We start from the raw sequence: 13034 nt of genomic DNA, 5'->3' as shown, positions 1-13034 counted from the left end.
TGATGTTCATTCTAGTAGTTTTTCTACAGCTCTGGTTTCTTAATGCTGTGTTACTTCAAGGTGTGCAGCCTGCTGTGCTGCTATCTTTGATAATCTCTTGAATTGGCTTCCCTTGAAAGCACAGTTGGCTACTACAGGCTTTTCATAAGAGGACTCCAGAGCCTTCCTGCATCTTCCCTCTCCCCAGCATGGAGGCATTGTTGTAATATCTAAATTACAATGCATTTATAATAAATTTAATAAATTACTTCCCTTCCTTTCATTCCACGTAGGTTTGTCTTAATGAATATTGCCCATGAGATTGGGGTTGACTCCTTGAAAATCTTTTTGGTTTATTGTAAAGTCTTCAAATACATCTTTTTGAAAAGAGACTGTGCTGTACTGTATCTCATTTTTCATATTCAGTCTCTGCTGTCTCCTGTTGGTATGTAATATAGTAATGTTTTTGAACATTCAATGAAACTGTTGTGAGTCAAGAATTTTTTTATTTATAATCTCTTTCAGTGGAGAAACAAGATACAACAAAGACAAGATACTGCAAGGTTAGTATCAGTTATTCTACTAGCTTCTTAGAGATGGAAAATTATTCTTTGCTGCACAATGAGAAATCCTGTAACCAACTGCTGAAGTGTTAATTATTATGGAATAATATTGTAAACCTTAAGGACTTTATTTGTAAGACAGGACATTAGCTTGATAGCTGTAGAGAACTATACAGATTCTGTCTCGACAGAATATCAACAAGTAGTGATGCATTTCTGCTACCAACAGAAGTATTGGAATAGTTCCTTTTCCTAAACGGGGGAAAAAAAAAAGTTACCTGTAATCAAATAAATCAGTAGCAGCACCTGTTATTAAAGATGCCAGAGTGTCCTTTAGCACTGTGTTAAATCTTGATAGTATCAAGCCTGGCAAAAGGGGCTCTTAGGACTCACCCAAGAAGCGAGAGCTGCAGCTCTGGTGAAGGAGCAGCCAGATGCACATTTGTATGATGGATTTGGTAAGGAACCACAGACAGATGGATAAAGGTCATGTTCTGAAAGAGCCTGTTGGCTTTAGCCTGTCACTTGCAAAGAAAGCCTACAGTAGACCAAGGAAGAATGGAAAGTAAAGATTGTTTAAATGCGTGAATTCTTCAGTCCCAGGTCTTTATCGGAAGGCAGTCTTTAGACAAAATATTTAAACCCAGACTTCTTAGCGACTGCTGATTTGTACACCCAGAACTGAAAACACTGAGCTGTAGGAAGACTAAGGCTCACTGATACAAGAAACTTGGTGGGGTTATGCTCAGAATAAATAAATTTTATACAGTGCTATGTGCTGTGAGGAAGAATCATGCTTCTGGATTTTCCTACCTCTGTTTTGACATTGCAGTTTACAGTTCTTGCAACATGGCTTTGTGCTCATAATAAAATGAATAAACAATACTCCCTCACTTTATGTACTTAGAAGTACCAATGACGTGTTTTAAATTCCTAGCCCTCTGGCAGATATGTGTAGTAAGTACATCCGGCCACTGTGTAGGAAGTGAACACTTACAGAAGCACATGCACCTTGTGTTTTAAGAGGTCTAAGACCTATACCAGCATAGTGGGGTACAAGCTCTCACATGGCTGCATTGTAGACTGAGTGCTCAGAACTCAAGTTCTGGACTTCTGCTGTCGTGTCTTTTGCTATTGGAAGCATTTAAATGATTATGTATTTCCCTGGTGAAATTTGTTTTTGACATTGGTCTGGATCTGATGAGAATTGCACGCTCTCTGCTTTGACTTCCTACAAAAGTAAAACAGGTGATACAAGTGTGGACATAGCAATTTGTTACAGATTTGTCCTTCTGCCACAGTTTTTATTTTTCTTATATGCTCTCTGAGCTGTGACAGGAGCACACCTATTTCATTCAAGCTGGATTAGTGAAGTACGGGTTCTCTCAATACTGCCCTGGAGCTCTGTGGCCAGTTAGTTTCACAGACTACTCTGTCTGAAAACAATTTTTGGAACAGTTGCTGCTTTTCAGCTGGGTTTCTTCCATCAACTGTGCAGCAGCATGAGCATTAGTGTCAGTGTGCGAGGTGGAGTAGGGGAGAGGAAGAGACCACAACAGATTGTGTTTACATCAACTGTAAAATTGTGAAACTGTGTCTTTGGCAAAGAGCATGTGCTGCTTTCCACCTTACACAGAATCTCTTCTTGTTGCCTCGTTTCTGCAAGGCATCATCAATGTTAGGGAGTAGGGAGGAGCAGTCATTTAGTATTTCACAGAATCAGGACTTGACTCTCCTAATGTGCATGTTTTTCTATATATGTATTTTAGTATCAACAACAGTATCTCAATTAAATTGTCTTTTTTCTTATTTACAATCAGCAAATCTGTTCACAGAGTTTTGGTTGTGAGATTCCTCTTGCAGGAAGCCTACCAGTGAGCATTTTAAAAAGGACAAGTGATTTGAAATTATTACTCACATTTAGAAAATGTAGGACTCTCTTTTGTGTTTAGATTTGTCATATGTATACATTAATATAAATATAATCAGTAGTGATCCTTCTGTCTTCCTAGCCTGTACTCCCTTTTTTCATACAATTGGTGTGACTGAGTTTAGGGAAGACCAGAGGAACAGTGACTTTTTCTAAGGGTTGGCTTTACTGAAGGACAAGCATTTTATTATGACTGAGCAGATTCTTCATTGCTGCCATGCTTGTTCAACTGCTAAATGATCTGATTTTTGCATGTCTTAATGTTGGTGGGTTTTTATTTTGTAGGTCAAGGAGTGGATGAGCCACTCTCTGCAACTGGTTTCAGACAAGCAGATGCTGCTGGTTTGTTTCTCAGTAACGTGAAGTTTACTCATGTCTTTTCAAGTGACCTCCTCCGAGCAAAGCAGGCAAGTGTTTCTTGAGGCAACTGAATGTAGTATTAGCTTCAAAATTTGGCATTTCTTTGCTATTGATGATGCAAAAATAACACAGTGACAGAGAGCCAGAAGCTATTTTGATGGACTTAGAACTGCAGTTTGAGTTGTGCAGAATTCAAGAAGGCCTCTACGAGTAACAAAATTTCAGTGAAAACAGCTCAGTTAGGAAGACATGGAGGCCAGCTTACCTTGCAGGATGTCATGCAATTTTCTTCTGGATTTGCCATTATTTCATATGTGTATATGTTCTTGATAATGGAATAATTGACACTTAGAAGTAACACAGACTGAAGTCAGTTTTTCTTTGAAGAAGCAAAACAAACTGACCATGATATTGTTGTACTGGCTTATGCATTGTGCCCGTATGCTGTGTTTTTCTGAGGAATGCAGACCAGTATAGGCAAGGTCAAGTTGTGCTGTAAAGGCAGTACAGGGATCATTAAAAGTGCAGAGAAGTTGGATTTTGGCAGGAATGTGATAGCACACCTCACACCTCGGTGCATCACATTAATAGGTTAATTAAGTTGGAAAAAATGTTAATTATTGGGGATTACATGTGGTTTTGTGTGCAAGATTACAAAATACTAAAAAAATATGGAAATTGAGTTTTTAAAGATAGAGGCATAGATCAGCGGTTCTAGGAAGGTTATGTCTCGTGTGGAAGACCTGTTCTGAATTCTCTCTTACTGATGCTGTGATTTCAGTAAACATGTAGACTTCATTTGATTGAAACTACTAAACAATTCTTGATAGCCCTGGTGGTTGCTTACTTTTTGCTTTGTTGTCCTGCTACAAAAGTCTGTGAAGCGTTTCTGTAAACCAGATCAATAAAATCTAGCATAAATCTTTTTTTCTTAAAACAAATCATCAATATTGCTCCTTAGTTTTGCAACACAGTCGTGTAAACTGCTGTAGCAGTCCTACTTAGGCAGGAAATGAACTAGAGAGGGAGAGAGGAGTGCAATAATTAGATATTTTTAAAAAACATAATAACTGCCTGACAAGTCATTTCCTTTAAGTGTATGAATGGTGGTGATTATATTTAAAAACATTAATAGTGCTTTATAGTGTTCATAAGACTGTCTGTGCTATGTGCTTGCCTTAGGGGAATTGTTTTTGAATGCTCTGCTGCTTGAGTGTGAGGTTGGTAATTTTTTTCCCTATATTAGAGACAGTCTTTTCCATGAGAAGCATTTGCACTCTCATAATGTAGAAGACAGACCTCAATTTGTCCTTTGCATAAAGGAAATGTGTTTTGCCATTTGTTTGACAAGCTGTGCAGACTTTGTGGAAGCTTTTCCAGGTGTGTAAAGCTGCAGTTTCTATTTGCTTGGAACTCCCTTTTTTTTGGCAGCTGGGAATCTGTGAAGAATTGTCCTTTACTCTGCTGTCCCTTCATAGCTCGGCTATGAGAGGAATGCACAAGTTCCCTTGCAAAAGCAGAAAAAACTATTTTTAAAGAAGCTGTTAGTGGTAAAGTTTAGTTTTCCTTGCAATGTCTCCTCCATCAGCTGTAGTGAGGGTGTGTACTGGTTACCAGAACCAGGAGCGGTTCGCGATCCTCTGACTACTGCTGGTGGCTGGATGTTCAAGCCTGAGCAAGACAGGAGAAAACAGGGATGTGTGCAGAGACAGTTATAGTAGCTGGGCGGGAATTCTGAGAGCGGAAAGAGATACAAAGTGAACATGTATGGGGAATGCAGAGGCAGGCTTTGCAGGAAAGCCTGTTGGAGAGAATAAGCCTAGGAGGGAGGGTCAAAGACTAGCTGCAGAAACTAGCAGTGTAGAAGAGAGCAGGCAGACCTGCAATGTGAAAATTAAAAAAGATTAGCCAGGCAAACTGGGACATGGTGTGAGCAAACCATGACTCCGTCAGACTTAGTAGCTGAAAGACTTTTTATCTTGTTTGTTTGGGTTGTTGGGTACTACTAATGTGATTCACATTGGCTGTGGTGTTGTAAGATGGTATAGCTATCCCATGAGAAAACAGCTCGTTGATGTGACTGTATATTCACTTTTTAGACTGCTGCCACAATTCTAGGAAAAAATAAGTTTTGCAAAGATTTGGAAATAAAGTGCGATACAAGACTTCGAGAGAGAGTAAGTGCCAAAAGAGTTTGTTTTAATATTGAACTACTGAAAAGTAACTTACTGCTGTTGGATCTCTTGGCTTAACAAGTCTTGGTAGACTTAACAGTGAAGAGCACTATTTGATGTATTTTTAATGACTGAAAACTGAACTCTTTGCATCAGGTACTATAAATTGTTTGCAGAATTGTGAAGCAAAGCCAAAATCTAGTGATTAGTGCTGTAACTGTGATGCTCTAATGGTTTAAGTAAGGTAAGATTTACATGTAGAGGAGATGATTTTACATGTAATAAAAAGCTCGTCTGTGTTTTCTAACCCCATATGTAAAGTGTTAAATATACTCCCTCTGCCTACCTTGTCAAGCCTGATGGCACAACTTTGGCTTTTTAGCTGCTTATTAGCTGCTTATACCTTTTCATTTGCACAAAGACTACTGGAAGGCTTTTCTGCTCTCCAAGAAACAATCTGCTTTCCTGATTAGCGACTCCGCCTGGTAACAGGCATAATTGTACATCCTGTCTGGTTTTGAGTATGTCGTGATCAGAATAAACTCAGATGCTGGCTGTTTCTGCTAAGACGAATCACCCTTCAGATGCTACATTGAGAGTGTCAGATGAATTTTAAGTAAGGAAATGCTACAAAACCAAAAGTGGGATGGCATATTGCCAGCAGGCAAATAAGTACTTAAGGACCAGAACACGATTGTAGTGTTTCCTATTTGGATCTTCTTTTTCTTTCAGAAATTCCGATTCTTCCCCTGAAATCAGCAAGTTAAATGCCTCCCAGTCTTTTTTAGTTGCTTTATCACCTGACGTTTTCAAAAATATTATGGGTCATGATACTGAATTTTAGAAAAAATAGTCTTAAGTCTCTGTTACATTTCTTTTTTTTTTATACATCTCTTGGTGTTTGTATGGATGCATAGAAATGCCAGTGCAGTGTCTGCAACAGTGTCTGCAGGCCACGGGTTGTAAGTCACTACTCAGGATAACTGGAATTAAGTTTGAATTGCATGAAAAGAAGCAAAGTTCTTTAAAAGAACATATGAAGTTGACCCTATTAAGAAAGTTTTATTCTCTCGTTCCTTGCTTTCATGAGTGAAGTCTGGAAAAACCTTTTAAGATTAGGATTTAGTGTTCAGCAGCTTCAGGGCACTTATTTCTTTACATCTTTCTTAGTGTTCTTAAATTGCCAATATTTTGCTTTAGAGAGGGGACTGAGACGCTGAAGTAAATGTGTTTCAGTGCATTTAAACCCTGAAGACTGTAATAAATTATTTTTTATGACAGCTAATTGCATATCCACAGCGAGTGGATAGTGACATAGAAGTCAAAAAAACCTCATCACTGAGTGTGTGTCTGTATCCTAGTCATCAACATCTGGATTTCTGGAATGTGTGTAACTGAGTGTTTGACAGTACCGCATAACCTCTTACTTTCTCAAAATACTCATCATAACTGCAGCATTTTCACTGTCTGCAGATATTCCAAGGAATATCCAAAGCTTTCCATTTGAATGCATATTTCATCTGTTAGTGAAGTATTAATCTTCAGAGGGAGAAGTATTGATCTTTTTTTAACATTGTTAGAGATGTGCCTTGGAAAGATCTTCAAGGTCGAAAATGGTAATGCACATCCAAGTATACCTATCTTGTAAAATACATTACAGACAATGAGTATTATGTTTTATAATGGGACTGCTAGTGATCCAGAGTATGGGTTTTTACTACTGTTTCTTGTTTGAGCCTTGCATTTGGAGGTCTCAGGAATAAGCATATAATTTTTAAGACCTTTTTTGCTTTTCTTGTTTTCTGAAAACACTGTCCAAAGCAGAAATGTATGCCTGAAAAAATGGGGGGAGGCCTTATTGTTTATTTTTAACAGGTAGACGACTTGTGTTTTTTGAGGTTTTTGTTAGGGGTTTTTTTTTGTCTTTTTCAAAAATTGTGATTTTAAAATGGACTCCTCTGTTGTGGAGATTTCAGAGGTCTGTAGAGAAAGTATTTGTTTCTTGTGAAAAATAATCCCCTGTACTGTTTTTGCAAATGAAAAGTAAATGGAGTTTGTTCTTGTGTGAACAGCTACATACAGAGGTGTTTGCAATGTTACCTCAGTTGCAAAAACACTTGAATTTTGTATGCTAAGACTTAGTGTGAAGAATGTAGAAAAAAATCTCCAGGCAAAGATCAAGCTGAAGGTAATGTTCTGAATGTTAGTACTTGAAAGGAGATGCTGCTCTTGATGTGTGTGTGTGTGTATATATATATATACACACACACATAGACACTTTTAACTGAAATAGTAGATATAAAGATACTTCTTCCCCAATGTTAGGATAAAATGTAAAAGATAGTTAAGCCTGCATGTTATGTTTGAGAATCCAAGAAAACAAAGCTGTTAAGAGATGTTCGCATTAGAAGCAATACTGGAGACTTGAAGTATCTTGCTAAACCCACTCTTTGTAACTTGCCTCTTACAGAAATATGGTGTTGCAGAAGGAAGGCCTTTGACTGACCTCAAGGCGATGGCAAAGGCTGCTGGAGAGCAGTGTCCTTCATTCACGCCTTCTGGAGGAGAAACACTGGATGAAGTATAGTATTTATTTGTGCCCTAGTTTCTAGGCCATTTTATCAGTGCAGATGCAGCTATTGAGTACTTAAGAACAACTTATTGAGAGCTTAGCCCAACCAAAGGTAGTTATTTTCTAAGCTAAAAACACTAGTGACCTGATTGCAGTGGCTTCCAAGTAGGGAATCTCTTCAGAACTAAAATACTGGTTCTGAGATTGACTTCTCATGAAGATCTTGTTTGCAGAAGGATGATGGCAATTAGTCTCAACCTTGGCTTTGGAGGGCAGATTTTTTTACAGTAGCTTGCCATTTATTTCTGAGACTTGTCTGTGATAACTGTTTGTATTTAAACTGAAGTAGTTATAGCTCAGATTTCTGAAAGCCGAAGTCTCTTGCATTCTTCACAGTGTACTCTTCTGACCTTTCTCTGTAGGTAAGAGAACGCGCAAGGGATTTTTTTGAATTTCTGTGTCAGCTAGCTGTTGAATTGGAACAGAAAGAACAGGACGTGCATGGTGCAGCAAGCAGAAGCTCAGGAGTATCTGAAGAACAGTTAGTTTTCCCGTGGACAAACCACTGCAGTGAAGCAGAACTTAGCTCTGATAACGGGGGAGCTTCTAAAATTTTAGATGCTAATATATTAGTGGTGAGCCATGGAGCCTACATGAGGAACTGGATTGGTTATTTTGTTTCGGATCTCAACTGTACTTTGCCAACAAACTTAACAAAGTCTCAGTTGTCTTCTGTCAGTCCCAATACGGGAGTTAGCCACTTCATTATAAAACTTGAAAATGGAAATTTGTTAAAACCTGAAATCATATGTGTCTGTCTTAATCAAGACTCTCACTTGGTGGATGTGGGAGCTGAATGTGTGGCTCCAAAAGTGTTTTAAGAGTCTATGTAGGGGGAAGTGGTTTTAGATCACCATTATATTAAGGTTAGAAAAGGTATCTGCAGTAGTTACTGAGATTAACTAGAGTTATTGACACTGAACTGCAAAATTGAAAACATGCAACTGCTTATGGTCTTAAAATAACACAATTTGCTTGGTCCTAGTGCCAGATACAAGTTGGCACTAGAGAAGTAACACAAATGTTCTTTACGAACAGAAACATAATACTTCCAGTCACTTCCATATCTGCTCCTACAGTGCATATTTTTAAAACTTCTTTTTATTAGCCCATAATTATTTTGGTTATCTCCAGGTAAAAGAGTTGGGAAGGGGAGAGGAATGGTACCTCAAAGATGAGATATACTGTATTCTTGTTTTATTACAAAATGTTATATTGTAATATTAAACGTATATGTTGTCTTAAAATTACTTTTTTAAATGCAGTAGTATAACCTAAAAAGGTTCATTGCCTAGTGGAAAAGGTTTGATACAGAGTCAGAGGATGTCTTCCTGGCTCTGATACTAAATAGCTGTGAGACTCTGGGCAAATCTCTTTTCCATTTGTAAAATGGGGATGATGATATACCTACCTCGCGGGAGTGTAAGAGTTGTAAGATGTTGTTAGTGTTGTTGAGACCTCCGTTAAAGAGTGCTGTACACAAGCACAAAGTATTTATTTTTCACTGTAAGCACGTTGAGGAACCTAATGTGCACATAGCTGAAATAATGATCTCTCTTCTGAAAAGGAGCCTTATTGATAGGGTGAGTTGTACCTGACTGGAATCCTGTTGTCAATTGCAGTTTTACACTTGTTGGATGAAAATTTTTGCCTAGAATTAGGCAAGTTTGATTGCTTGATGATTGCTTATAGTTGCTGTTAGTACTGTGTTCTTTCCCCCCGGGGTGTGTTAGTAGTGTTAGTGCGTAAGCTTATCTGACTTATGTTATTTATAATATCCACATACTTTTTCTTCATTTGCGTATTTTAAGCCTGTTTAAAAAAATACAATATAAAAAAAATAAAGACTGCTGAATAGGACTCCGTTTTGTCTGTATTTCTTTTGAGGCAAAAATCTTTGAAAAAAATCTGTGAAGCTTTGCTCAGATCGTATAACTTCGACTTTTTTTGTGAAAACCCCCAGACTGGTCTTTTACTGTGGAAAAAACCTGTTTTAGGGCTGAGGGATCAGTGTTATCCTGGCTCTTACCTGGAAGAATCACTGATGTTAAAAAGTTAAGGACATACTTAAATTGCTTGCAACTGTGCAAAATTAACTGTTTGACTAAAGTTTTAATTTTTTGTAAATTTAAAAAAACACACTGTCCTATGTGTGCTTTAAACCACTTGGCTTCTTTACCTTGAAGCAGATACTTGAATTTTCAGGGGGAAAAAGGGGTTGCTATTGTTTCCTTAAGCAGGCGAGTACCTATGCTTAACTGCAGCCCTGCTAAAAAACAGCAGCAGAGTTATTTAAACTGACTCTGGTGACCGTACTTTGCTTCTTCCGTTCCTGTGACTGTCATTCAGTAGGAAAGTTCTACTGATTCCTACTTGAGCACAGAACATGAGTCTGCTTCCATTCTCGGTGCTGTTCATCTAATACTAGTACTGCTAACATGTAGAGGATGGAGTGGGAACATTCATCCCTGTGGTGACCAGAGGTAGGCTTCTAAGGTAGTGTTCTCCAGAACAAGCAGGGCTTGTTTATCTGGCAAATAACCATTAAACCATCTACTGCTGTGTCTGAAAACTAGTCTGTAGAGAGGAAAAGAGCTTACCTGATGTGCAAAGATGGATACTAGTAACTGGTGTCAGCAAAGATTGGTCTTTCAACCTCTAACAGATTATATAACATGAAGGACTGGACGCCCTTGGGTTGGGTTGGTGAATTTAAATTGGAGTTTTATACTGAACTTCTGCATTGATAGGCTGAACTTGTTACTTACTGATCAGCTGTCTTCCTTTCATTTCTTTACAGATACAGAGGAGATCTGCTTCATTATAGCTCCTCTTTCCCCGTATGAGGCACTTCATAAACACACAGGCATATCTGGGCAAAGTTTTATGACTAAGAGTTTTCTGGCAAAATCCTGGGAAAGTTAAGATTTCTCAATAACATAAAAACAAGCTTTGGTCAAAATGGCTCTATTTCAAGTTTAATTTTATATAAGCAGCCTTTGTTCAAAACAAAGATATTCTTAAGCAAAGTGTTTTGTGTTATTTAGAAGTAAAAAATTTCACAATAAAATGTCTAGAAAATTAGTAATTTTTTTTTCAGAAAGCCAGACAACTGGAAAAATGCTTGGCTAGCCAACTATTATTGACATCATGCATGATTACCACCCAAACAGTAAGTTTGTATTTTTGAAATTAAAAAGGATCTGTTTCAAATCAGAACTATGGAGATGGCAGTGGTAGCTTGAGGAACTGCTCAAGACTTTTGTTTAAGTGTCCATAGATCTTTTTCACAAACAAAAGAATTCATTTGTAATATGCTAGAGAAAGTAAGTTGTGTAGAGAGGAAGGAAAAATGGGAATGTGGACTTGTGCACAGACTCCTCAAGCTTCTTTTGAAATGCATTTTCCTAGAGGCCTCCTGAATGCTAAATTGATGATCACAGCCAAAGAGGGTAGAAACATTTTAATTATGGCAACTAACAGAGTTAGTGGCAGAGGATGGGACAGGAGTTCATTCTGAATTTGCCTATCCCTGGTAGTTCCTGTTTATTTCAGGAAGGCTAGTTACATAGCATGTAGACTGTCCTGCTGGTGCTTTAAAAAGCTTGAACTTTTCTGTAGTTGTGATGTCCTGAATTTTAGCAGACATTCCATTAATACTTCTTGAAGCCAGAGTAACTAAGTTGAAAATGTGCATCCTTCATCAGCTAGGAAGCGAGTGGAGACCTAATAAGTGTTCCTTCCTAAGTCAGTAACTTGTCAAATATTTCAAAACACAGTGATGATTTGTGTGCTCCCCTTAGTTTAAAAAGCTTCTTCTTCTTTCTTGCCTACCCTCAAGCAGGTTAATTAACATTTTGTTCTTGCTGATGAGACAAATATTTTATGGGATCATCTACTTATGTTTTAAATGCTTTGCCACTTCTTGGGTTATACTCTTGCCATAGGGATTTTTGACTCATGCTCTGTAATACGCTTTACCTTCTCTAGTGTATTTGCAGGTGGTTAAAATTTAGACCCCTTCTAAGAAACGTGTCTTTATTGTTGTTTTCTTTAAGTTATCACTAACAAATTCTTTAGTCTTGTGTGAACTCTTACATGGGGCAAGCAGACTGTATGATAGCATCTAGCTGTGAAAAATATCAAAGGGTGAAACCATTCAAGTTTTCTAAACAGCTCCTCTGTTAATGAAGTAACATTTTTCAGTTAAAGACTTGACAGCCAGAATCTCCTAATCAAGACTTTGTAGAACACACTAAATTGGTGCAAGCACATCTGCCAGTGGCCAGAGGAGTATAAGCAGTCAAGTGTGGTCTTCAGTTGCCCTATTGTATTCTGTCCTTATGTATCTGCACTTGACATTGTTGGAGACAAGATACTGGCCTAGGTGATCCTAGCCTGCCCTTTTCTTTCACCTCTGGTATATCAGATGTAAGCATCTCTATGCACTAAAAATAAATCAGTAATTTTGGAGGCTTCTGAAGGTAATTATAAGCCTTTTTTTCTTTAGGTCTGTGTATAGTACTGGTCTCTTTAAGTCTTTGGATCAACACTGAGACTGAATCTTTCTTCTTGCCCTTTTAATAAAGTGGTTCTTGTACATTTGCACAGTAATTCCATACAGTTTATTGGGATCATGGGAAAGGAGAGCTGCAGTTATACATGGTTCTGTTAGGAATAGTAGCAGAACATAAATATTTGAGGGGTTACTCAGTAGTGGGCAATGAATGTTTTGTCCTTGTGAAATACAAGCCTCTAATTAGCAGCAGGAGATAAGGCCTTAACTACAGGGTGGATTTTCAGCAGTAGTTGTCAAGATGCAAGAGAGGTGGTGAAACCAGATCTCTCTCTTAAACACATTACCAGGATGATAAGAATTTCAAGTGATAAGAAAAAGGTACTTTTTTTTTTTTTAATACCTCTGTAGGGAAGTAGTGCTGAAATAAATGTTAGAAACATGCCAGCTTGCCCACATAATGGCCTGTAGTCAGATCTGAGACAACCAAGGCATACTTCAAAATTATTTTTTAAACTGATGAAGGATAAAGCAAAAGCTGCCCTGGTGGGCTTTTTCAGATGGACAACAGAGGAAAAGGTGACTGTGGACATCACCAAGATTGAGAGGAAACTCAGTCCCCTCCTTTCTAAGGTAATGTTTTCTTTTGCTGAAGAGTCCAGTGGTATTCTGCTCCCCAAAAATTGATACTTCAAAAATTGGGGAGTTGTGACCTCCTTTGATAAAGTCATTGTACATGTGTAAGCAGTGCTTTACCAGACTGGTCTTGGTTTGGAAAAGGTGACAGGAGAGACAAAGAGGAGTTCAAAGTTCCCTGCATACTTGTTCCTCAGTTTTGGCTCCACCAACATCATCTCACAGAATGTTAGAGATTGGAAGG

The 13034-nt window shown here is 38.1% G+C and overlaps 1 protein-coding gene across 1 annotated transcript; it reads left to right on the top strand.

Annotated features, from left to right (window-relative positions):
- Window positions 1-504: 504 nt before the first annotated feature.
- LOC104471420 (chromosome unknown open reading frame, human C12orf5) lies at window positions 505-8536 on the top strand (the record flags this gene model as incomplete). Its single annotated transcript, XM_010086759.1, has 5 exons — window positions 505-542; window positions 2758-2879; window positions 4932-5009; window positions 7477-7587; window positions 8001-8536. Coding segments are annotated over 5 exons (808 nt in total), but the record flags the coding sequence as incomplete, so codon positions are not given.
- Between the last annotated feature and the right edge of the window lie 4498 nt (window positions 8537-13034).

This window comes from Pterocles gutturalis, unplaced genomic scaffold, assembly GCF_000699245.1.
Source record: "Pterocles gutturalis isolate BGI_N339 unplaced genomic scaffold, ASM69924v1 Scaffold21486, whole genome shotgun sequence".
NCBI lineage: Eukaryota > Metazoa > Chordata > Aves > Pterocliformes > Pteroclidae > Pterocles > Pterocles gutturalis.
The sequence above is the reverse complement of the archived record's forward strand: the minus strand, read 5'-3'. Positions and strand labels throughout refer to the sequence as shown.